Genomic DNA, 27,429 nt, shown 5'->3' with positions numbered 1-27,429 from the left:
TCTCTCTCTCTCTCCTTTCGTCGCCATGCTCGTCGATCTTTCTCGTCGCGCTGGTAACGTACAGGTTAGGTTCTTCACGCGGCCAGCGAACGTGACGTGCGATCAAAGATCCTTTTCGTGCGAGTCTATGGATTAGTTTCTTTTATTCGTATCTTCTATACTTTTTTTTTCCTTCCAATTTTTCCAGCTCGTTTCTCCTGATCTCACAACTGTAATTTGTATGCTTATTTTTGAACCCAACATGTGGGATAAAGCATAAATATTGTGTTAGTAAATACAAAATATTCACATTATACTGATTAATTGTTTGATCAAACATCTATTTTCTGATTGTTCGATAAAATATTACAAATTTTAGCAGATCAACAAAATATTACAAATTTCAACAATATATTACAAAATATTCTAATCACGTGTTTTTTTATTACACTTTTATATATACTTTTTGCATTTAAGATATAGTCAAAGTCAATTTTGAATTGAGAAAGAGATGAAAAATATAATTGTAGATTGAGATCTCTAAAATTAAAAAAAGAGCATTTTGTAATAAATTATACAATATTCTTTTTATAAATTGCAGAATGTTCTCTTATCTTACCTCTGTCAATTGTATTAGTATTATTTGAAATTTATTTTATGCTTTTTTCCAAAACCTGGTGAACCTGGTTCATTATCATAGTATTATGTTAATTTTCTTTATCATGCTTCAGAAGATCCTCTTGAATTTTCTGAAAAATGATAACGAAAGTCAACATTTCATTCTCTTAAATTTCCTGAAAAAATAATGAAGGTCAATATTTTTAAGGTTTCTTTATCAAATTTCTCAAAGAAACTGATAACAGAAGTCAATATTTGAAATTTTTTCGAATTTTCTGAAGTATAATAAAGGAACTCAACATAGCGTGGCAGTAATGAATCACATCCAGTATAGAAAAAGTAAAAATATTTCAATTCCAAAAATATTCTATCTATTATATTATATAAGGTTTATCTTATACTAGTAGATGGAATATTTTTCAAAAATTTAAGTAAATTAAAGTAGAAAATTTAATTAGTTAAATTTAATTAGTACAATTCATTACAGATTTAACAAAAATTTGAGGAATATAACATGATATTTTATGTTCATACCCTTACAATATTATAAAAATCTTTATAAAATTGGCTATTTAATAATTTTTTTCTTTTTTATTTTTAATAAAAAAGAAATAATTTAATAAAAAGAATCAATGCACTCATAATGATAATATTTTGTGCATAACATTGTAATTGGAGAAATGTATAAAATTGCATAATTAGGGTTATCGCATTTTAATTTAATTTAATGTAATTACAAGAAGACGATTTTTTTTTTTTTTTTATTTATGGAAGCAAATTGATTTAATGCTTTTCTTTCCTCGATATTACACGTGATTTTTGATAGCGTTAGGTTTGCTCTCACACTCGTTCTTCCGAAAATTCGAAATTTTAGAATTTTCTTATTAATAATAGTTGTGTTATAATAATTAGCATTAGTCATTATCTTTTTTTATAACACTGTTTCAACAAGGAGAATATAAATACTTATAAATATAAAGCAAGGCTTGTTAATGAGAAAAAGCAACAAAAATATATTTTATTAATTTTTTTGTGAGGTATAGAATATTTATATTTTGAAACAAGTTTAAATTTCAAAAAAATATATCTGAATATTTAAAAAATATATTTCAATAAAATCAGAAAAGTTCAAAAAGTATATTTTAATAAAATAGCATTCAATAAAATCAGAAAAGTTCAAAATGATACACAGTCAAAGTTATTTCCAAGTATTATTTAATTATCCGTGTTCTCGTATTTCTTTAACCTTGTAATTTATCATCTGATAGTGTTACCTTGTAACGACGAAGATCGTTAGAAAGCCCAGCGCACGTGTTTGTAATTTTCGTAGCGCTCCATGTTTTATCTCTACGTTTTTCTAACAAAACAGTATATTTCTTTCACTGTAACATCCATATTATTTTCAAGTAAAATTTTGTACGTATATAAATAGTGTGTATGAAATACGCATTCAAATATCTTGGAAATTGAAAATAAACAAAGTTATCTATAGCACGACATTCTTTGTGTAAGAAGGACTCTATTGTAAAATAACTGAACATTCTTAGGAATGTTGACTCTTAAACGAAGAATGTCTCAATAGAGAGAGAGAGAGAGAGAGAGAGATAAAGAAACCGTCATAAAAGGAAAAGGTAAAATCTTTAAAACAGCTTTTTAAAACTACACATATATATCCTTCAAAAATGTGTCCTTCAAAATTATATGGAAGAAATAAATCTTTGTCTATCTTAATACAGGCTAAATATAACCAATAAAGTTGTCTTTATATTATACATTTTTAAGAATAACCACTGCAGCGAGAGATGTTTAAAAAATTCGAATATTTTTAAGTAGTTTATGAATGTTTCCAAATTTAAGGGAAAGATCGCTTGAGCATGTTTTACGAGATATATATGTATTGCTTTCGCGTCGAGATAGCAAACAGCAACTTCGAAGATATCGATTCGGGTCGTGATTCATATCATCTTTTCAAGTTGCTCCATGTTAGGATCTGATTTCACTCGTTGCCCTAGTTATTTTCAATCTATGTTATTTACCGTAATTTCGATCCTGTCCGCATTGATAATATTTGTTTGATGAATCATACATTCGGTGAAATTAGAAGAAAGACATATTTAAGTGTTTATATATTTACTTTTAGACTTTACAAGATATGTATATCTACGAACAATTTTTTCTCAAATGACGAATATGACGAATAATGTTTTTTTCTTTCAATATTATTTTTTTTAGAGAATTATAATTTATATTAGTCTAGGTCACATTAATCAATTTATAAATAGGACATACGTGTACTTCTTGCATATTGTAGCCAATATCAATAGTATTGAATTAAATACGCGGTATCTGCTTTCTGAAAAAACATGGAAAACGTGAAATTCTCAGGAAATTTTTTTTTTCTGAAAAATCATATATTGAATGTTTAAACAAAATATTGAATATGCAGTTCATATTTTTTATTTTAATTTTTAGTGATAAAAAATGAAAATGTTATGCAAGTTAAAAATTTTTATCTTAATAAAAACTTTAAATAACTTCAATAACTTCAAAACTTTTTCAATACAGTTGAAAATCTAGCATTTACTTGAAACTTAAATAGCTTTGTGTTTTTTCTTTATATGAATGAAAAGCATTAGAAAGGCAGTGTGCAATAAAAAAAACTTATTTTAGGAAATGCACCTAAAATTTTTAGGAAATGTACCTAAAATTCTTTAAAATATTCTCTTTACCTGGATTATTACTTTTGAACAAAAAGACGCAGAAAATCAAGGATTTTTTTTACAAAATTTGAGTAAACACTTTCTTACTGAACATCCTGCATATAGATCGGGCAGGTAAATTTCGAGTTATTAAAAAAATAAATACACATTAATACAATACGTGCGCTGTGTGTATTGTTATGTACAAACGATCGCTATAATACAATGATGAAATGAGCAGTACTTGTATTCCGTAGTGAACTTTCATTCTGACGTAGTTGATTGTTGCGACGTTAAACAGTTACTGACAGTTACGTAGTCAGCTGTTACATTGAGCGCGAGAGGAAACTTACGTCTGATAAATATTACACAAGATCAGTGTTACTCTCTAATTACGTTGCTTGATAATCTTTTCTTTCTCGTTTTATCTGGAAGAAATGAGTCATTAAATTTATCGCGCATGTCTCGACGAATAATTACAAATAAAATCAAGAAATATATTAACAAAAATATTAATCCATTAACCACAAAGATAAAAGTTTTTTTATAATTTTGATTTTATTAATTATTTATTTTTTTCAAATTTTGATTTTTTTCTAAGAAATAAATTATGCAAAAATAGCAAAAGTTTTAAAGTAATTACATAATTTAATAGTTTTACAACTTTTTAAATTAAGCAAATTGAATTTTATGAATGCAAATGTGTAACAAGATTTTTTCTATTTTATCTTGCATGCATTTATCCTAATTTTTGAAAATGTCGTTGGCATTGAAAATCTGTCACCCCGTTTTCAAATTTACGAGAGAAAATCTATGATGTGCAGAACATTCTCGTATGATATTGCGCGAAAAGGTTCATTTATCGCGGTAGACGCATGTCACTGAACTTTATGCGTAACAGTATCGGTAATCGATAGTTGGTTGTGTCGAGCTCGGAGTCTCAAAGTTCGGCGGTGAGAGAGACAGTGGAGGAGTCGTGCGCTCATTATCGGCGCGAATTCAATGCACATGGGGACTGACCGATGCATGTAGAATGTGTATTCGGTGGGTTTCTTATCAGCGCGAAAATTCCACGCCATGTCCGGCATATATCCCCCGCCTTATTACAATATTACGAGCTACAGGAGCGATCACTTTATGCGCGTTAGAATTTATTTTTATCATGGACATTTATTTCCAGGATATAAACTCGGGATTATTTTTATACAGCTTTGATGACATACGTTTATTATCTCTATTTATTATCTCTATTAATTGTGAGCTGTTATTACTAGAATTTAATATGTTATATTATCGGGATAATGTCAATATTTTTTAAATTGATAATATTTTGTGTTCTAAAGATTTTAAAAGATAGGTTTTTTTTTTCGATAGATATATTATTGTTTAGAGAAGGGATTATAAAAACTAAAAATTATTAATTTTTAGAAATTTTTTTTAATTTTAAAAGCGTTAAAAATAAAATATAAAAAAAAAATAAAAAATATAGGTTATTAATATAAGTATATATGTAGATATCCATTTTGAAAAAATAATAACCACCAATTTAAAATCAGTAAAAATATAAAAATGTGTTGCAATTATTTTGCATTAAATTAAAAACTTTTTAAGTCAAAGAGAATGAATTTTTTTAAATCAAAACAATACGTAATAAATATTACGCATCGTTTTTTATTAACTATGTAATTTTTATTATTACAGGCAATATAATATTATTAAAATTTAATTTTTTTACGAAAAACAGCTGATTTGATTTGACAGATTGACAAATTGAAAAAACCATTCATCCATGTGTTAATTTTCTGTATTTTTTGTATCAAGTGTCAGATATATAACGATTTGACAATTGTTACGATCTGTCACTCTCGATGATAACCAGCGAAAGTATCGATATGCAATAGTCTTTATGAAGGGGATGTCTATGTATAACGATACCATCTTACCGTGCGTGCATATTGACCCATAGAGCGCGGGACTCGTCTTCTCTCGCAATTGTGCCGACTGATCCCCTCTCCCCCTACCCTCTCCCTCTTCTCCGCGAGTAAACTGGAGGACAGTGGCCGTGACCCGTGGCCGCGGGCCCCGGGGAAAGGGGTCGGTGGCCCCGTGGCAATTTAACGATGTCCTCACCGCATCGCGTCACGGAGAACGTGGGAGTGCGATGAAAATCCGAAGGGCGATGATCGGGAAAGGGGTGGAGGCAGGGGGGAGGAAAGCGAATCGTGGTGGGATGAAATCGGCGCGAGTCCGTCTGGTGTTTGGCTGGATGAGCGAAAGAAAGAGAAAGAGGATCTCGAATACTCTAGCACGCGGATATCTAGCTTTTGTTCTTTCGCGCTCGCGTTCATTCCGAGAGTCGCGTCCGTTTTACTCTTAAAGTTCAAAAACGAGGAAGAGAGAGGGTTTACTTAAAAATAACGAGTTGATTTTATTTTAATTTTTATGTAAACGATAGTTTTATATATCACGTTCTCTTTTGAATTTTCTTTTGTATTAGTTTATAAAAATGTCATGTGTTGTAAAAAGCAACAGCTGATTAGCATCCACTTTGGACTTTCGAAAAAAGTTTTCGTGATTGGATATTGGAGAAATAGATGGAGCCCAAAATTCCAATCTGTCCTCTTTAATCTACTATCAATATATCTACCTATATTTTTTATTTTTTTTTTATTTTTCAGACAAATATATACAACGAGAAATAAATATAAAAATTGTGCTAAAATCAGCAAAATATATATTATTATAACACTTATATTTCCTATTAAAAATACAGAAGAATTAAGTAATGAAAAAAGTTGACATTTTGCAAAAAATTCTTTTCAATTGACAAGTGGTCAAGAACGATATTGACGATTCAAAAATAGCTGAAAATGACAGATAAGCGCGATTCCCTGAAGCTCCTTTCATTGTCTTGTATCAAAGACGTCACCGCGTAATTCTGTATGACAACATTATCACTCTCTCCTCTATATAAGTTGGTCTTGCGGCTTTCTGTTTAATACAGGGATTGTTCTAGAGAGGTCATGTCCAATGGCACGATTATAATCCCAAGTCCTCTGTTCGCTGCATAACTGAAGCAACGTGACACATGAGAGGTTGACATTGTGTCGGCTGATTTTTATTTCGTCCCTACGTTTCTTTTCTTTTCCTCACCCTTCATCACCCTTCTTTTAGGGTAAAAACCGATTGGTATCGGTTTAGAGAGAAAAAATATTGCTTTGTCATCTTTTGTTCAATAGAGGATAGAAAGAATGGAAAGAATGGAACAAGAGAGAGAAAAGAAAAGATAATTTTGAGTCCGTTTTAGGTGATCCAAAAGTCGCACAAGTTACATAATAATTTCTTAACTGCTTTTCTCTTCACTTAAAATTTTAGAAATATAATTGGGGATATTTTTAAGATCAAATGTATACAGGGTGGGCCCAAACATTTTGGCCCATTCTGTATAATATATACATTATATATAAGTGCAAAAATGTCGTAATTATTGCATTGTTTTTTTTTCTCACTCGTTTATTTTGCTCTTTGCTTCTTTCCCTTCTCTCTTGCTCTTTCTCTTCGTTGATATTCTTTCTCTCTCCGGTCGCTTAAATGTACAAAAGCGTCTCCGGCGACGCGGTCGATACTCATAGCGTATCACCCTCGGCTGACCGAGCTTTACCCTTATCTTACTGAACCTTTAGACTGGTCCACCGGTTCAGTTTCTCCGCGTTACGTGGCCATATCTTCTCTCCATCTGTATGCGAACAGCGATACATCAATTGCCGACAGATCCAGCTGGTATCTCTCCATAGTTGTCATTCTTCTGGAAAAGAATCGCGAGAGGAATTTCCCTTTCATTGAAGAACTCGGGAAAAGTTGGAGGAATTTTCGTAAATTGCAAGAACTCGTGTTCAGAATTAATTCTTTATCTAATGAATAGAAATTGAAAACTAACGACAACTTTCTTTCTCTTTCTCGCGCGCGCGTAAATATTTTTATTGTTTTATTAAGTCGATTTCAAATTAGAAGCTTCCTATTTAATTTGGTAATTAAATAATCTATGTCTTTAATGAGCAGAAATAAGAATTATATGTTATTATTTGCTATTTACATTATTATACAAAATTGCCAGTAATATTTAGTCTCATTTTTTTTTTTTTTTTCGAAAATTAGAATTTTCAAAGATTTTTTAATCCAAAATTCTATGAATTTTTGAGATGGAATACGATGAAACAATGGAAAGAAATAGTGGAGAAAAAGAAGAAAATTATTTCAACAATTAGCTTTATATCTCGTATATTTATTTTTTTTACAAACATGTGTATAAAAGTATTTTGAAATGATTTAAATCTTTACAATTATACACTTGCTTATAATTACGATTGATTAGGAAATTTTACGCAGATGTTGCAACTGACTTAGACAATATGTTGTTAAATGAATTGCTTAATAATGCCGAAAAGGAGATTCGCTTTCCAACTTGTTGGAAGTCGTTGGAACTCGTTGGACACGAATCGCTGCTTTTGGACAGTCTTTTCACTCATTTAACGTCCAACCGGTTTCTAAGCTCGTAAGACTTGTAAATCCATTGACTCATCGTCAGTTTTGATGAAAGAATCAATCAATCATTCTCTGATTTAAAATAGAAATCATACTTGAAAGTTATGAAAACTTTGTAATATTTTATTTGGACAAGCATTTTTTCTAATATAAATTATTTATCTCTAAATGACCAAATTTATCTTTAATAAAATTATTTGATGTATTAAAATTGATAAATTATATATATTTTTCTAAATTTTTATTAATTCAATTATGTAACAAAATATATGAAATATTTTTTATTATTTATTTATTTATTGATTTATTGATTGATTTATATTTGATTCTTCTATTTCTCGATAATCGTTGAATTGGTTCGTTCAGCGGATAATTGCTATATTTTTTTTTTTAGATTATAGACTACAATACATTTATAAAAACGCATGCACACAGCAGTTAAAGTTAAATAATTATAGATATAGCTAACAATAAGTGACGTTCAAGGAATCGATTATTATATTTGTAATTTTTTGGTTACGATAAAAATATGCGTTAAATATTATACATAAGATTTTTTTTTTTTTTTAATACATATATACAAATAATATATACAATACATTTTGTTTTAATTTTATATGAGCGACATATTTGCTCAAAAATGATATTAAATAATAAAGCTTGTATTTTTTGACACGCTCGTGAATTTTATCTGCTATCTGTATATTTTTTTGTTATAATATGCTTTAAAATTTTATAAAGCTTATATCACACGCGTGAGATATATAAATCCACAATGTACATATGTCTTCATAGATATCTATTTTGTAAAACTGAAAGCAAAACAAAAAAAAATATGAATAAGTATAGATTTTAGCTGTCATATTGTATCAAAATTCGATACAAAATACTTTTCTAGGAGAAAAAAGAAAACAGGCTGATGTGCCCTCTGATATTTAATCGTAAAGAGTTGTTGACTCGTGTTTTCTCCGAGATTCGATCAATTTTTTTTTTATTTTTTCATTCAAACTCCGTAAAACTTTTTGGCGACTTCGAGAAAAGCGAAAGCTCTTGATCTCTGAATCACGAAAGTTGAAATTGAAACAACTTTCGCGATTCATGCGTTATAACCCCAGGATGCCGTCGTGACTTTGAACTCGGTGTCTCATCATGCGTTCGGTGCACCCGCATCTAAAAACCCGCGGTCCGCGAGCGCTCTCTCCCCTCTAGCCTCACCTCCCAACGGAGGTTACGTCACTAACCTCTAGTTAGGCGAGGTCGGGATCGGTGCCGCATGCCGAGTCCGCATCGCACTTTTATCAGCTTTCAATTTGAATATTCGCGCAGTGATCAAGTTGACATTTCAAGAAGGGAGCATATCATTAATATGACATTCAGGAGAGCATTCAGGAATTTTACGGTTATTTTTAAAAATAATATATAATTTAACATATATCAGTATAAATTATATATTAAATAACCAATTTATATATTGAATAATCTAGTATGTATTAAATATATAATAAACATACATAATAGAAGTCTTTATTTTATTAAATTTAAATATTTTTTTATTATAATGTTAATATAGTATTTACAGGACAAGAAAATTTTAGAAAATTTTGATATTTTTTTTTTTTTTAATGAAAACTGTTATTTGAATTCCAATTTAGATTCAATATGCATCACTTGAAATGAGCTTCGACCTTTTAATACGCCAATCAATTTAAAGTAATCACTCTAAAGTAAAGTCTGTTTTTATTAAATAAATTAATTAACATTTTTATTATAATTAACAATTTGTAAAAAAAATAACAATTTATCATGGATATGTGTTTCTTTATATAGAGTGGGCCCATGTTTATAGGAAATTTTTTGTTCAGAATTAAATTTTCTATAAAATCTCAAAATACGGCCGAAACTTTTGGCTCCACCCTATATATCATTAATTCATTAGATGTATATACATATAAAATATTTTATTTTTGTGGCCTGAATTATAAAAGGCGTCGTTGCAATTATGATAATAAAGAATAAATCTTATGCAATGGGTCAGTGGGACTGGATATTAATTATATGCACTCATCAAAGAAACAGAATTTCGTTGATGCGTTATTCGAGCAAACAATGTGACGTATCACGAAACGCGTTAATCCTGTCGTCGACTTTTAATTTCCTTAATGCAAGTGGCGAACGGTCATTTCCTCGTATTACTCTGATGTGTGCACGAGGAGGAGGAAGAGAGGGATGGAGCTCCTGGGAATTTCATGTCAACACGCGCGTTTGAAAAGAGTGTTCACTGACCTCGGTGCTTACGACCTATTCTCTTTTTTTTTTCAGATTGCTCCCTCGGCAAAAAAGCTCTGGGGCGTGGACGAAGGAGGCTCCAAGGACGAAGGGGGTGTAAAAGGCGGTGGGACCCTGCTTCACCTGGGCGACCACCAGACCACCATGTGGCGGGATTCCACCTGGAGCACGTCAGGTATGATTGGCGCAATTATCATGTTTATTGTTGACGGAAACAGAGCGGAATAATCGAAACCGTTTGGATAAACGTGTAAAGGCTCGTAAACAAGCCGATCCAAAACACGCTAATTCCCTCATAACGTTCGAGTATGTGTAGGCAACCCTGTATATTCTCTAATTAGCATAGCATAGCAAATTAAATTGCGAGCAATGATATCTTTAAATATATCCAATTTTTTGATAAGAGTACAACCGTACCTTTGTGTAAAAATATCTTTTTTTATTTATTTAAGAAATTTATCAGAAAAAGATGAACGATTGTTACGCTAATATAAAAATTATATATATAAAATTGTTGAATATTTGTTCATAAGTTTAATCGTTTTTTGAATAAAACCGAAGGATTGTACACGAGATTAAATGTGCGCTGTTTCATCACAGACGATAATGTCTCTGTTTGCGAAAGGCGATATATCCGTGTAGGAAACACCGAGGTACGAAGCGCGATGCCGCGTATTTTACGTCGTACACTCTTATTGATTGATACAGCACTAAAAGAACAGCATGTAGATACACATATACGTAGTTTGCTCGCTGCTGCCGCCTTCTGCTGGTCCAGAGGGGGCAGTGCCAAGCTTTTTTGCAGTATACGCGACCGACTGTATGCCAACATTGACTAATATTGTAAATGTATATAATTCTGAAAGAGCTCTTTCAATATTATTTAAATTTTTTTTGAGTTAGAATTTATTTTGTTATTTCAGGGCAAATTTTATCTAATTATTTTATATAATTTTATGAAATTTTAAAATAAAAATTTTAAATTTAAAAATTACTACAAATAATTTTTACTACTAATAAATTTTAAAATTACTACATGTGTGCAATTTAAAGAGTAGAAAACTTCGGGAATAACATATATTTTTTTGAAAATGAATTTATATTTAATTTGAATATTGGATAGGAAAATAATATTTTGGAAAGTTTTTCTTTTTTTATAAATTCTCAATTAATTTAAATATTTGTCATTTTAAAAGCGATAAATATTTTTCTCTAATTATTTTTGTAATTATTTTTAATATTTGTTCATAATATTTGATAATTTGATATTGACTAATCGAATTTTTGACATGTTGTGATAATTGATTTATTTATTTGACTGAAAAAGAGAAAAAGGAAGAGAGAGAGATAACAACATTTTAATAACATTTTAATCTCATCACACTAATATTTAATTTTATATATTATTTTTGGGACTATTATTGTTTTGAAATTCTTCAGAGCAGAAGTTCATGAAAAATATAAAGTTAATGATAGAAATTGAATGATATATTAATGAAGAATTTAAGCTTTAAAGATCCGGGATGCCAAGAGAATGATACATGAACGCACGCTTTCGAAAAATATCAAGACACGATCTAGGGAATGTCAGATCATTTTATGATGCCTATCATATGTATATCAACTGTCACATAAATGCTTTAACATTTATTACATTCACAATTTCTAAATACTTTTAGATCGGACGCATTATATTTAAATATTTCAAATATTTTTATTGATTAATTTAATATAATACAATCTATAACTTATTTTTTAATCTTACATTTAATTTTTTAATTTTACATTTAATCGTGTCAATTACAGATATTTGTTAGACACAATTTTGAATATGAGTTGTATATGAGTTTTGCTCCGATTAGAAAGGACTTAATAAATATGTATTTAATAAATGTTAGGATATATATGACACTGTATATACAAAGATGTATATACAGGGTGTGCACGAAACACCTGATTTCTCGTAAGAAGTGTGTGTACCGGCTTCGGCAGCGGCGACGACGACGACGGCGACGGCCGCCGTGTGTGCGTCATACCCACGATGGGTGCAACGCGGCTGTTGCCATGGCGACAGACGCCCGGCATCAGCGACAGCGGTGGGGGCAACGTCCCAACGCCCAGGATCGTACCTACTGATCCACCCTGTTAGCGAGCACCCCGACCGACCAACCCTCCCCGACGTGGCTGATCGTCCACCTGGGCCGTACTATTGGCGTCATATGGAGCCGCATGAAAGGGCGGAAAAAACTTCTCTATCTGTACGGGAGCCTAACGGAATCTCGTTCGATAATGCTCGGCGCCGCAGCTGCCGTCCGATGGCGGCAAATTGCTATTTGGATAAATTTCATTTAGCGTTTTCTGTTTCTCTCTCTCTTCCCGTATCGATAAAATCCTCTCGCGTGGAGATCTGTCATTAGATTTTAATGGATATCCATTAACGCGAATCGATTAGATCGACAAATTTCAAGAACGTGTCTCGAAATTGAAGAGCTTATTTCTGAAGCATCTTGAAGCTTTTTCTCTCATTGCATATCGGAATTATACTACAAAAAAAAACAATCCACATAATCTCTCACTTTTTATGAAACGAATGATGCATATGATAATATACAATAAATAAATTACGATAGAAAAGCAGAAATAAATATTGAATAAAAGTTCTGTGAAACAATGTGAACATCTTGTGTACAAATTGTATACAAGGACATTCTCTCTGTGACATGAATTCCTTTAACGACAGATGTTTTTTATATTATATATATATATATATATATATATATATATTTATTTATTTATTTATTTATTTATTTATTTGTGTCTATTAATTCTTTGTATTGACTCGCAGTTGTTGAGAATTCGGATCTCTACGTATAGGAAATACTATTTCTTACAATCATTTGTATGTGATTTCAACTTGATCACTACTGTTAACCAATCGAAAATATTTGTCACTATTGACATTCGAATCTGAATTGTACAAATATAAATATGTTCACTTTTCTGGAGTAAATATTTATATGTATGTTGTTTGTCCTTTACAGATCATGCAGTGTCGCAGCCAATTTCAATGGGCACGGGTAGACGTGTAGGAGTTGGGACGGGATATCATCATCAAGCATCAGAAGTTGGAACAGTGCTTAGTCCCAGAAGCAGGTTAGTATGTTTATATGTTTTGTTTTGTATTCACAACTTTGCGAATATTATACACTTCTATCTGTTGACTCAAAATTCTAAAATAAGACAAGCGGTATTTATTCCAATATAGCGAAACATTGATAGTTTTTAATTTATAAGACTGTTATTTGGAGAAATAAAAGTCTTTCGACGAATTAAGTTTTGATGATATAAATAGATGAGAAAATCTTATATTATATATTAATTTTTTGTATCTTACGATTTTAAGTTGGCTTTAATTATTGAAATATAATTTTAATTACAATGTAATTAATGAACAAGATAGATAATTGATACGAAAATTATGAAAAATTATAAAAAATTATTAAAAAATGTTCATAAAATTGATGTTAGAAAAGAATTGATTATAAATTCAATATCCGAATTTTGTTCTAATAGCAACTCATTTTCTTTTTTGCAGCGAAACAGGTGGTTTGGGAGTTAAAATGGTTGAATATGTTCTTGGATCGAGTCCCACTACACCAAAAGATTTGGAACCTCGAATGGTTTCTCTAAGATTGGTGAGTATTATACGCAATGCTTGGATAAAAAATTATTATTAATTTATATATATATACACACATATATTGCTTTATTATTTTATTTTTATTTTATCACAGAATACCGATGCAGACAAGAAAGAAAAAGAGAAAGGTTCGGCAAGTCCCTTTGATAGTACAAAGGATGACTCTGGCCCTCAGGGTAACGGATTAGCATCTCAAAACGGTCTGGACGAAGATAAAGGATTTAAGTAAGTTTTAAGAAATTTATTTTTGTTAAAATTATTTGATATTGAATACATTATATATACAAAATATTTCAAATATATTTTTTTTTTCTAAAATATAAATTGATATTTAATGCGAGCTTGATCATTTTTTAAAAGATTATTTAATTAATTTGTTTTTTACAATATATATATTTTGATGTGTAAAATCTATACTTTGAATTTATTGTACAACTATTTGTACAATGAATATTGAAATTAATTTCGGGATTGAATAAACTGAATGTTTATTACTATTTTTTTTTTCAAGTTTTTTTTTACAAACAGTTTCTTTTATTAGCTTATAAAATCGAGATATACATGGGATTTTTTTCCGTGCGTTTGACATACTTATTAAATATTAATAATAAATATTGAATGAATACAAAATAATAATATATAATAATGTTAGAAATAATTACTTTAGAAATAAATTCAGAAATAATTACTCTAGGTTGAATTTGTAATTAAAATATATTATATAGTTTATATAGCCAGCTGTATAATATAATCATAGAGTTATTAAATCTTATAAGTATTGAAATTATTCAAAAAATTATAACAGGAATCGTAGAAAGTTATAGTAATACTAGGTATAAGTCTCGCTGGTTTAATATATTCTATCTTAACATTTTATATGTCGCATGCATCGCGCAAGTAGCACGATGAAATAGCGTAATAACGATAACTGTCAAGGGCATGTACTACGCGCGGCCGATGACATCACATTCTCCACTATTTCCTTTCGTGATAGCTCGTCGCCCGATTTCCAGCAATGTTGCGCCATCAGTAGCACTCAACAGAAAGCACAATCCTCAATGATATTACCGACATCACCTTTCTTAGGTTGCATTTCTGTTTTATGCCTGTTATTTTCATATTACATTTTTTTTTTTTTTTTTGTTAAATTAATTTAATCAGTTTAAATCATCAATTTCGTTTTTGAAATGTTTGAGAATTTTGAGTTTTAATTTTACTTGTGAAATTTTTTTCGCAAATTATAATTAATAAAAAAGAAATTAGGATATACTTGACACACACAATGTCTTTCTTTCACAATAATTTTTATTTTAAATGAAAATTTATTGTTTTGTCATGTTACAGTTTTCAAATTTTTTTTTCCAACATATTGATTAAAGGGGAAGTGGTGCAACCACAGGAATGCAGTGCTATTGCAGTTTTTTGCGTCATTATGATAATGACATTAGGTCACCGTTGATGGCCGTCATTGACGTGCATGAGCATTACATGCTTTCTTTTCTCACAAGATCAGCGGATTGTCTGAACTTACGGATTGCATCCTGTTATATGCGTTACTATTATGCAAAGTACCGTTATACGACATGCAGTCAATTGCGTAGATATAGAATTTTGCGTGATTTCTTTATGCGAAATTATTCATGAGATTGGTCACATCAGGATTCTTAACTCTTAACTCTTTCTTTAACTGCCTTTTGCCTAGAAATAGGAAATAATGATTCTACTAACCCGAGGATCTTAATAATAAAATTAAATGTTGTTTGCTGCAAAATCGGCAGTTTATTAAACTTGTTTAAATTCGTTTTTTTGTTATGTATAGATACGCTTATATATAATTTTTAATAAAATTGAATTATTAAAATTGAAGTGAAAAAGTAGATAAAAACTTAATTATTTGTTTATCAAACTATTTTAATTAAATTTATAATTATATATTACGTTTCTTATATTTAATCTAACTGATTTTTACACATTTTCATTACAGTCGTACACCTGGAAGCCGTCAACCATCACCGGGCGAAGAGGAATTTCAGAAAAACGCTGCCGCCACTCTGGCTGTAAGCGCTGGCGGTGGTGGCGTCGTGCTGCTGAAACCCGGGGTTGACGTTGTCGGCAGCGAAGAACACTTTATGGCAGCGTTTGCACCGCCGCATCATCTGCAACATCACCAGGCCCCACCAACTCATCATCTGCAACATCCACATTCGCATGCGGCAGCACAACTCTTCGGGGCGCAAGCTCCGCCACCGCAGGGTCCACCGCCCTCGCAGCAACAGCAACAGCAGCAGGGTCCACCACAGCCGCAAGACACTACAACGCATTTCGACGTACAGGTAAGTCACGTTTTGTTACCCTTTTTTTAGGCATTATTGTATAACGAAGAGAAGGCGCTGAGATCTCTTTACTTTCAATTTTTTTTTTATAAAAAGAGATGGCACCTTTAATTCAGTATCGAAAAAAAATAGAGAATACAAGGGGGACTTTCTGCAATTATATGAATATAAAATTTTAAGATATAGAAGAACAGATAATATAGAATAGAAAGAACTTAAATATGTATATAATATGAGACTTTCCCCTGGACGTAAATAATATACGCTTACAAAATTTTTTCTTTTTCTTACACTTCCTGTAAAACAATTATAATGTTTCATTGTTGTAATGTAGTTACTGCAATGAGATTAATCTCTATTACGTAGTAAATGCTCATTCTTGAGAAATACATATTCGGTTTGTACCGGCTAGCTTTGTAACCTCTTTCTCATACGGATTTTTTCTGAGAAAATTTTCTTACATAGCTCCACAATACCCCGAAATTACTATGATGTTAGATATGATTATTTCACTTCAGAAGACATTACGAAACTTTCCATAAAAAATAAAAGCTTTTATTTTCATTAACTTTTCTTTTTTAATTCTCGAAATGAAGAGACTAATTCTAAAAAATTAATATTGTTACAGATTAAACTAATATATTTTTTTAAGTAGAAAAGAATTTTTTTTGCAATGTTTATATGTATATTAATATTTAATATATTTAAAATTTAATGTTTATATATTAATATTTTATTTGCAAAAGTTATATATTAATGAAAGTTTCCTAATAAGGGAAAAAGGAGAGAATCTTTATTATCTTGAAGTGTACATATTTATAAAAACTTTTTATTAACAGTTTTAAAAATGCTATGCTACTCAAATTTCTCAAAATATCTGATCACTTTAGTCGTGCTGCTCTCAGCTAAAAAACTTGTTATTCATTCTGACGATATCCATGCTCTTCCACGTAATATGACAAATGTCGGACTGTCGATGAAGATTACTATGACGTAACGCGAAATAAGATTCAATTTCCAAATCGTTTTCTAGCCTTTAGTCGCAGTTTAATCACATGATACGCGATTAAAGCATCACTATTTTCGAATAGTCAAGCCGAAGAAAATAGCTATGTACACATACCCGCACACATCATTTTGCATACGTGTGTCATATGACGCACTATCCACTCGTTTTCGATGACAGGACCGATTTGTTTGGCTTTGACACAACTATCGCGTAACACTTAGTCTCTTGACTTTTTTTTTGTTTCATTATTTTAAAGCGTATTTCCTCGTTAAGCCGAAAAAATCTTTTTGCGCGTAAAAACTATTTTACACCAATTTGTAAATAAAAAAACTATACACATGCTGAAAAATAAGAGATGATAATAATTTGAAGAACAGAGAAGTTTATGTAATAACAAATTCTATGAAAAAGAGAAATAATATTATTTTTGTTTTACTTTCTCAAAAAAAGAATATTTTAAAATAAAAAAGATTAATTTTATTTTTTCTTATTATATTTTATAAATGTATGTCCTTGTTTGTGTGTAGCTTAACGCGACACAAGATAAATCGTATGACATTTCGACCAGGCGAGGTTTTTTTTTTTTTATCTCGCTTAAATGGCTTCTTTTCTCCTCTTTTCGTCCGACGAATACAGATACTACTCGCGCGGCCTTGATCGTGTAATATTCTCGAGAGCATACTTTTTTTTTTATTCAGCCTCATAAAAGCGGCCCTCGTATCGATAAAAGGTGGCGATTTACACGGGTTTAAAAGAGGGGGACCGGCGATCGTATAAATCATTGAGTGACAGCTTCTCTACGTGTCTACTTTGAGCATCTATTCAGAAAATAGAACAGCGGTATATCGGTACCACTAAGCGTTCTTGCATCTCGTCAAAGTGTTTATATTCGGACACATCGCCGAGCATATAATTGCGTTCTTGTCATTAATTTATTCTTTATATCATATTAATATGAATTTGCAAACGTGGAAAATTTTATGCAATTTTATCAGCTTCTGATAATATTGGATATCTAGAATGAGATAGCAAATTCTTTCTCGAACATAAAGAAGGGTTGAATAGATTCTCTTCCGTGTTGATTGAGATTGATTAAGACAACTGCGAATAAAGAAAAAGACTGGACAATTGTAACGCGCTTTCTTGCTTACGGGAAATGATACCCACCGCTGATCATTGTTCTCGGGAAAAAGCCGCGACCAAGTAGTTTCCGCGCAAAGAACAAAACTCATCGAGAACAGCAAGTCGATTGTCATCAGTTATCATTGACTATAGTGGTCAATTGATATTTTTTTTATATTATAGCAACATATTTATTTTAATTATTAACAAACATTGCATGTATGGAATAATAATTCATTTATAATATATATATATATATATATATATATATATATATATATATATATATTATTATTAAATATAATATATATATTTAATAATAATAATTATAAAAAATATATATGTATAGAGATTTTGAATATAAATGAGAGATTAAAATAATATTAATAAATAATATTATTATTGATGAAATTAAGTTATATAAATATATTATTTCCAGTAATTATTTAATCTAATTATCAAAATTTCTATAGCGTGCAATTTGCTGTTGTAATTATCGTAAATGATATTTAACTAGGTTTTTTTAAGACAGATTGTTGCTAACGCGATAGCAGAGAATATCGTGCCATCAGTCTTCTCGTATTTTCTCGCTTCTCCCTTTACTCGAGGCGTCTCACGCCTCGATGAAAACGCAAAATGCTGCGCAAAGTCGTCGGCGACCGTGAACAAGACTAGATGTCTGGAAAAAGATAGACGCGACGTATTAATTTTACCTGACAAGCAGGTTCTACTTCCGTGAATATATGCAGTGTTTAGAGAGCGAGTATTTTTCTAGCTTCCACTTCAGTCGCTGTCAAATCTTTTTTTAAAGAGAAACAAAGATAAGGAGCTTTTATATGTATGTTTTATATAAAATATAAGACGTTAGCTTAGAGACAAATAAATTATACGCACAAACGTATTCTTTTTACGTACCAAAAAAAAATTAAAAAGAAACTTAAAATAAATTTAAATTTTTTTATAAAATTATATATTAAAAAAAAAAGAATTACAACTTTATTACTATTCAACGAGATAATGAAATATGTTCACAGGTTTTAATTGTTAAACCGCGTATACCTCTATTACCTCGGGTCTACCTCACTCGGTAAAAAAAAAAAGGTCGACCTTCGAGTCTCTCCCTTCACTCGTCGGATAGAGATTTTCGTAACGCTCGCCGGCCGTCCTGTGTGCGTCGTATATATAAAAATAGGACGCACGTACGCTCTCATTCCGGGCACGCATCATGAGCGCGTGCACGCGCGTTTTGACGAGGAAACTCGGCGCGTACGCTCTCGGTGCTTTCGCCGTGTCTAACCGCCGTACACACACATATATATATACACACACACACATATATATATATACATCTCCCCCGCGGGGGAGTGCACGCTTATCCGTGCACGAAAAGTGCGTGCACGCGTGAGACGGTGCTCGCTCGCTCGCCTTCCGATCGTGTTATTACGCGAGCGCTTGTGCTCCTCGATGCATGAAGCGATTCCCAGACCTCTCACCCTCTCTTCGACTCCCTTCATCCTTGCTTCTGTCCTTTTCTCCCTTTTCCGTCTCTTTGCTTTTCCTCTCGCGGGAGCAAGAGAGAGAGAGAGAGAGAGACAGAAAGGAAAAAAAGACGGTAAAGATGTATGTGTGTGAACATATACTGACAGATAGCGAGAGAGAGAGAGAGAGAGAGAGAGAGGAGAGAGAGAACGGGTTGTTGACTCGCTGCCCATTCAGCATAAAGTGCAATGACTCTACATCCCGATGAAAATCTGTATCATCGCCCGAAGGTTACAATCTTCGGGGCATCAAAATCGTTTTCCATTTGCGCGCAATTTGTGCCTGGGTATTCGAAGATTCTATCTCGAATATATCCGCCATTCGTGCGTTTCTCCTATCGATCTTAGATTTTCCGCATGATCTGCTTCTTATCATTGTCGGTTGGATATTAGCTGATTTTTATTTATTTGTTGCTTCGAGTGACAATTATCTTGCCCCTTCTCGTTTGACATTTTAATCTTTGTTTAGAGAATAAGACGAAAACTGTGTAAGGTATAAAGTTTCGTTTATATTAATATATCGTCAAAAAATCGATAAATTTGTTTGCGAAAAATGCCTACAAAAATAAATGTCAAACATTATATAAAATAAATTGAATAACATTTTATTAATATTTTTTGCTTTTGACAATTACATATTTTTAGATGTACATTTTAAAATTATGAAAAAAATTAGATTTTTATTCAGTTAATGTATTAAAGCAGCGTATCTATTTTGAAAAATTATCTGTAATAAGTATGTACATATTATGAAAATATGATTAGATTTTATAATACAAATGAAGACAAAAACTATCTTGTCGTTCGCTCTACATATTTTAGTTTCTCGAAAATTAGATCTGCAAATTGTGAGTATTCCGCCAGTAAAATAAGTAAAAAATGATTTTTGTAATTTTCAACTTCTTTACCTGAAATTTATGTTAAACCGATCGTTGCGATTGACAGTGAAATATAAAGTTCGCTATACGTTGTCAGAATTGGATTAGGCTGTCGTTAACTTTCGGATGTCAGGCAATTTGGGCGCATTGCACAGTAAAATTTATTCGATTTAATTTAATTTCAGAAAATTAAAATAAATTTCATCTGATGTGAATAAGGAGAGGAAATGATTAATCATATTTTTTTTTTAATTCCTAGAAGATTTTATATTTAATTTCAACTTCAAGTATAAAAGTACACAATATTTAAAATTGAAAAAATATTGTACGTGATGACGTTTCTCGACATTTTCGCTGCAAAAAGAAATCGAAATTTCAACACGGCTAAGGAAGTGACAAAGGGCATATTTTGCTAGATAAGGTGGAGGATTCCACTATTTTAATGAATAATTCGTGTGCCTCAAATTGTCTAACAACGAATATGGCCGAATAGGCCAAGTGCCTGTCACTCATTCGATGATATTTTTGGCATTCTTACATAACATAACCGGCCATACCTCGGCTACGGTAAAGCTCGCGCTGGCTCCTTTTCCTTCGCGTCTTCGTTTCGCTGTTCCCCGCCATTTTTCACGCTGAGTGATTCAGCCATTCTCGATTTATCAGCGACTCGGTATATAGTTTTTTTCCCTTCTGAAATTTTTTTTCTCCACCGGAATACCGTGTAATCCGTATTCCATCGCGATTATAACGAGATTCTTGAAACGCGTTTATTTCTCATGTGCAGAATTTATCTTTCTTTGCCAAATTAATTAATGACGTTATTATATTATACGTGTAATAAGTTTATATTAATATTTTTTTTTTTTTTTTTTTTTTTTTTTAATTTAAAGGTGCAAATGTCAAATTTTTATCGTCGTCCTTCTAGCATTTCTGTAAACCAGCGTCATTTACCTTTGTTGTTCACCCTTTTCTCTCTCTCTCTCTCTCTCTCTTCCCCTTTCTTTACGCATTCGAGGACCGACCAGTCGTTGATGAATTGCATTCCGCCAATTGCATGTAATAATTTTTGCCGAGTCAGACAAGTATACTTCTTCATTTTTCCGACACCTGTCTCGATGCACTCGTCATCGTCTTGAAAATTTTGCGCGTGTTTTGCGCATCAAGCTCGTCGACGAGAAAGCCGAGGGCGATGAGGGCGGGAAGGAGGAGGGGAGAAGGGGTCAAAGAGTCTCTTTGCCGAGACGAGTGTCTCGGAAGGGATATCGCAATCTGTCGCGATGATTAAATATAAAAAAAACTTGTCATATCTACGTTATTAAGCGAGAGAGTAAAGAAAATAACGGTATATAGAAAGTTTGTTTTTTTTTTTCCCCTCTCGTAAACTGTTTCCTATAAATAATCAAGTAAGAGTAGCAAACCGTAGTATAGCTTCATTACGACACTCTTTGTTGACTATATTGAGCCGCTACTGCGCTTCACACAGAGATTGTGGAAACCAAGCCTGGGATGTTCTTGACATATGCTATTTTAGCTGCGCATACACACGTACACGTGGTAGTCTTACCTCATTATTTTTCACTCTTACGAACGTGGAAAACGCGCCTGGCGCTCGTTTCAAAGAGAGATTCCCTTCGTTTCGAACAATGCTAACGCGATATATTTAATTGTTCTAATAAAAAATTGTATATCAAGCATCGAAATTCTATTAAAGTTTGTCTCGAAATATTTAAGTATATATATTTTACACTGTCAAAAAATATTCTATCATTTAATTTGAGCATTTTTTTTTAATAACAAAATATAAATTAAAATATAAATTAAAAATAAATTAAAAAATAAATTAGAAAGTATAAATTGAATCATTTTATATTATTTTTTTTTTTTTTATTAAATTGAATTATTATAAAGAGCGATGTTTGTTCTCGTTACATTATTAGAGCAAGAAAATTGGCTCGTACATCTATTATTAATATCAGTATCTTCGCATATTATTCGCATTTCAAGTCAGATCATCCGGGTTGGAATCGCATAACTTCTTCGCCAGCTTCCTCCGTGTCGCGATGATAGACGGAACGAATGAAGAAAGGTCAAGGTTGAACCTTATTGAAATTTATCACTGCGTTGCGGCGCCTTTCACGTGCGGAAAATCGACCGATGACTCATCCAGTCAAATAGCCGTGTAAATTTAAAAGTAGGTAGGGCCGAATCGTACATATTCTTATATATATATATATATATATATATATATATATATATATATATATAGAGAGAGAGAGAGAGAGAGAGAGAGAGAGAATCATTACGCTAAGTTTAGTTGGAGCTTCCATACTTTCGTATCCTCCGCACATATCCGGATTTTTATTAAAAATTTTATTTTCCGCGATGAAAAAATCGACGAATTTAAATATTATTAGAAATTTAAAAAAACACGACTGTAGGAAAAAAATTTCCTTTAAATTGCAATTATTGATATCGAAAAAATGAAATATTAATTTTAATCGAAATAAGATACATTTATAAATATGATTATTTTCTTTTCAAGTTCTAAGATTTTTTGAGAGATGTCATTATTATTGATTTTGTTCATATGTACACGAGGAATTATATAACTCAATATTTTTCATAAAAATCCCCGTAAGAGTGATATATATTTTTAGTCCGAGTGAAATGTCATTTATTATTAATGACATTTAATTGGCGCCTCCGTGTTCGAGACGGATTTCGTTCGTCGGCAAAAGCCTGTAAAATGTCGGCGGATCGATAACACGACTCCATTACCGTCACATAACACGTTTTTGAATCCGGACAGGAACATCGTATACGAGTTATTAATCAAACGGAAGGAAAGATCATTAGTCGTAAAAGAGACACGAGGGAGTTCTGAGTATCCCTCCCGTGGCTGGATTATTATTCTCTAATTAAAAAAAAAAAAAAATCTAGGATCACCCGCGGAGAGTCGCGGATCTAGGCTAGACTTGAGTCACAGCCTCTTTACTGTCACTTCAACCATCCTTCGGTCGCAACCCCTTTTTTTCGCCTCCTCATCTGCCTCGCCTTCGGTGGCAAAGAACCAAGCGCGCCGGGATCTCAGAGATCGTGCCGCCGCTATTTTTTTTTTCTTCGTGTTGTTAAATTTCAATGTGGAAGAGCGCATACGTTATTCACTTTAGCGGTAAGCGCGTGGATTTCGCGCTCGCGTAATTCAACGGTACCCTTTTGCGCTTAACGTTCCGTCTACTGCGATTAAAAGTGCCTTAATTTCCATGCAAATTGGATCCTGAGGATTTTTTATGTCGCTGATTACAAATCTGGGAGATAAAACTTGTCAAATCTAGGATGGCAGATTTCATTCACGCACGGGTTGGTTAAAACGAAAAAATTTTCACGATAATTTAACAAACTGCCTTTTTTATATTAAAAAATTTTGCCTTTAATTTTGCATAATTTTTTTTGGTTTTTTTTTTTTTTTTTGTAGGATATATTTTTTTGTTATAATCTTAAATATTCCACAGAAATCGAGACTGAAAAATTATGAAAATCAATTAGAATAAACGAGAGCTAATAAATCGCAAATGAGTGTTATATTTCATATCTTTCAAATCTTCTAAATTTTTTGAACATATATTTTCTAGAAAATATATATATTTTTTATATTTTTATTTCTTCCTACATAAAAAAAAAATTATTGCTTATAATATAAATTTTCATTACGCGTGAATATAAACATTTGGCTGGTATTAGATTATTTTTTAAGATTGATTAATAAACTCGTTAAATATGATGAACTTTGCGCACGTTTAACGCTAATAACGTCGTCGACGAACGAGAAATAGTGGAAAGCGCGACGGGCGAATATCGGTCGGCCGTTTTATGCCGATCCCTTTTTCTGAGCGCGATTAAAACCCCCGCTGTGTCCCAGTCTAGGATGTTTATTACGCCAACACCACAGGTGCATGTGCACAGGTAGCTAGCTAGGTAGATGCAGTCGGGCACTCTCTTTAAGTTGAACGCGGTCGCCGAGTATATTTATATACGCGAGCGTCGCGCTCACGTGGAAATTTTTTATTATAATAAGAGAGACTCCAGAGAGAAAGAGAGAGAGAGAGAGAGAGAGTGGCGGCAGGGTGAGCCGTGTCTCACGTGAGGGTTGAAAGCTTGTATAGCCGAGAGAAGGACACGTGACAGGTCGACTGAGAATGAGAGAAAGAGATACATCGAGAGAGAGGGAGAGGGAGGGAGGGAGAGAGAGAGAGAGGGAGAGAAACAAAGAGCTCTCGTATATAACACGCGAACTAGCGTGTTCATCCATCCCTTGGAATGCGATGGTTCTCAACTTTCGGCAATTTCTACGTTGATAGTTTATCGATAGAGAAGAAAGACGCCTTTTAATCGCATCGTTGTTTAATCTAAAAGTGGAAGTAATCGCGGACCCTTCTTTATATTATCGAGAATCTTTATAATAATTTTATGAAGCGCGAATCAGATAAAAATATCCGATACTATTTCGTACAATTTTATTATATGTTTGACGGGCATCAAATGAATTGTCGATTCGAAATATTGTCGAATATATACATATATTCTCTTGGATTACGTTTGTTAAAGTAACGTATGATCGAACTCCCCCCTCCTACGTCATGCAGGGTGGCTCGAATCAATGACCACACCTTGGCGAGTCCAGCGTGTGTGTGTATCGGATGGGCGTATCTCCGATACCGCGAATGTCGTCTCGCCTTTCAGAAATCACACATAGGGTTTTAACGCGGGTAAACATATTTATGCGTTTATGTAACATCGTCGACGCAGCAAAGTTTCCGACGTGAAAATAATACGGTAGAGTAGAGTTGCGACCGCGATAAGGATTCATCGCGGCATCTCGTCTCGCTCATCCCTCTCTTTCTTTCCTTTTTACTTTGCTCCTCTCTCTCTCTCTCTCTCTCTCTCTCTCCATTACGTTTCATCTCGTCTCATCTTTTAATTTTTTTTCTTCTTTTCGCCGGCATTGCAACTCTATGCACGCCAACCATCATCGATACCCTGGAGTTTTTTTTTTTTTTTCTTTACCGGGGTTGTTACAAGTCTCGGGAAAAAGGTAAGGGAAATTGAAAAGAGTCGAGGTAAAGGAGTGCCGGGAAATTGCGAGAAACTTGTGGATTTTCTCGCTGCGCGTCGGTATTATTCGCCATTAAGAACTACGTCTAGAAAAAAATAAGACTGAAGAGAAGAGAAATGCGCCAAGTTATCCTCCTCTTGTACACAAGTATTTCGTTGGTATGTGTGCGTGTGTGTGTATGTGCGTGTAAGAGTTTTCGGACTCTTCCAAACACCTTAATTTGTAATAGTCAAGATTTTATTTCGCGATACAAGAAAGTTTATTAACGAAAAAAAAAAAAAAAATAGAGAAAACTCGAGGAACTTTTCAATTTTATATTGTTTGCTCCGTTTTTTCTTTTTTTAAATATTTGTCTAATTTTTAGAGAAGAAGTTACAATATATATTACACTACATACTCCGCTTTTGCTACATTATTCACGTATTCTACTTTGCATCTATTCTCATAGTTTTTTTCTTTTCTCTCTCTCTCTCTCTTCATCCATCATTCATTTTTGTTCTCTTTTCTAATTTTTACACTCGCCGTCATCGAGAGTATCCTTCTCTTTCATAACGTCATCGCTCTCGCTTGCACATGGCGGTTGCTTCTCTGTCTCCATCTCCCTGTTGTCATATCAGAGTATATGAGGCAACGCGTATGAGGGAAAGGGGAAGATTCCTCGGGAGACAATAGACCGTTGGACATGGCCGACGACGAGAGAGAGAGAGAAGCAGACGATGCTATTCGCGTTTCACTTCCTCGTGTGCCCTACTGTCATTTTGCATCTCTTTGTCCTTGAGGAGGCAGGTGTTACGATCGATACGTCGCATTATCGAAATTATAATACCGCCAATTGAGAAAATTGTGTATAATCGCTTGCAAATTTAATGAAATGAGTCTCACATACAATATTATCCATTTATTCGAGATCCCTTATTATTAGAACTGTGCCAACGCGAAGGTAGTTACGCAATTTAATTCTTCGCGTATCGAATAATTTTTCTATCAAGCGCGAATAAATCTGTATCGGGGAAAGATTATTATTTATCATCTAGTTAACGCGCCTTTCTCACGCTGCTCTTGCAAAGCGATAATTATTGAAATTGAAAAAAAAAAAAGGGAGAAAAACTTGGCAAGTGAGACGGAAACTGCGCTCCGGTGAAAAACACGAGGCGATCGATCGATCACGAGCCTTTCACCGATTCCTTGCATCGTTGATGATGGTCGTTAGTATTTTCACCTGCGAACGAATTACTGATCTTTGGCGCATGAAACCACTCGACGTCTATACCGCCGTCACCCGTTCCGGCGATATAGACAGGTAATAGGGGGCGGGGGGAGGGGGAGGGGGCGAGAAAAGGGGTTACTCGTCTTCTTTTGAATCTCGTGAAACTCTCGTGGGGCGCTCCTTTGTCTCACCCTCGTTGCAAGTACCGCGACGACGTTGTCCCTTCTCTAGGTACGCTCTCCTCAAAGGCACTTCGGTCGGAACGAAAGTAGCGGGAGAAAACGAGAGCGCGTCTCGACGAAGGGTGAAAAAGAGTTCTGACATAAGTGCGAGTCTCGGGGCACGTCTGTCAATATTGAAAATCACGTCGGGATACGCGAAATTATTTTAGTCTCGAAACTAAAT

At 32.8% G+C, this 27,429-nt stretch overlaps 1 protein-coding gene across 5 annotated transcripts in view; it reads left to right on the top strand.

Moving 5' to 3' along the window:
• LOC126855860 (maternal protein pumilio-like) overlaps nucleotides 1-27,429 on the top strand; it is an 80,076-nt gene that overhangs the window by 6,299 nt on the left and 46,348 nt on the right. For all 5 annotated transcript variants that reach the window (XM_050603887.1, XM_050603886.1, XM_050603885.1 and 2 more), the window contains 5 exons: nucleotides 10,158-10,299; nucleotides 13,166-13,277; nucleotides 13,720-13,819; nucleotides 13,919-14,049; nucleotides 15,809-16,157. In XM_050603887.1, the coding sequence (XP_050459844.1) occupies nucleotides 10,158-10,299; nucleotides 13,166-13,277; nucleotides 13,720-13,819; nucleotides 13,919-14,049; nucleotides 15,809-16,157 (834 nt within the window). The remainder of the gene's footprint in view (nucleotides 1-10,157; nucleotides 10,300-13,165; nucleotides 13,278-13,719; nucleotides 13,820-13,918; nucleotides 14,050-15,808; nucleotides 16,158-27,429) is intronic.

This window comes from Cataglyphis hispanica, chromosome 17 (assembly GCF_021464435.1).
Source record: "Cataglyphis hispanica isolate Lineage 1 chromosome 17, ULB_Chis1_1.0, whole genome shotgun sequence".
Lineage (NCBI taxonomy): Eukaryota > Metazoa > Arthropoda > Insecta > Hymenoptera > Formicidae > Cataglyphis > Cataglyphis hispanica.
Note: the sequence above shows the minus strand (reverse complement) of the source record. Positions and strands in the feature narration are given on the sequence as shown.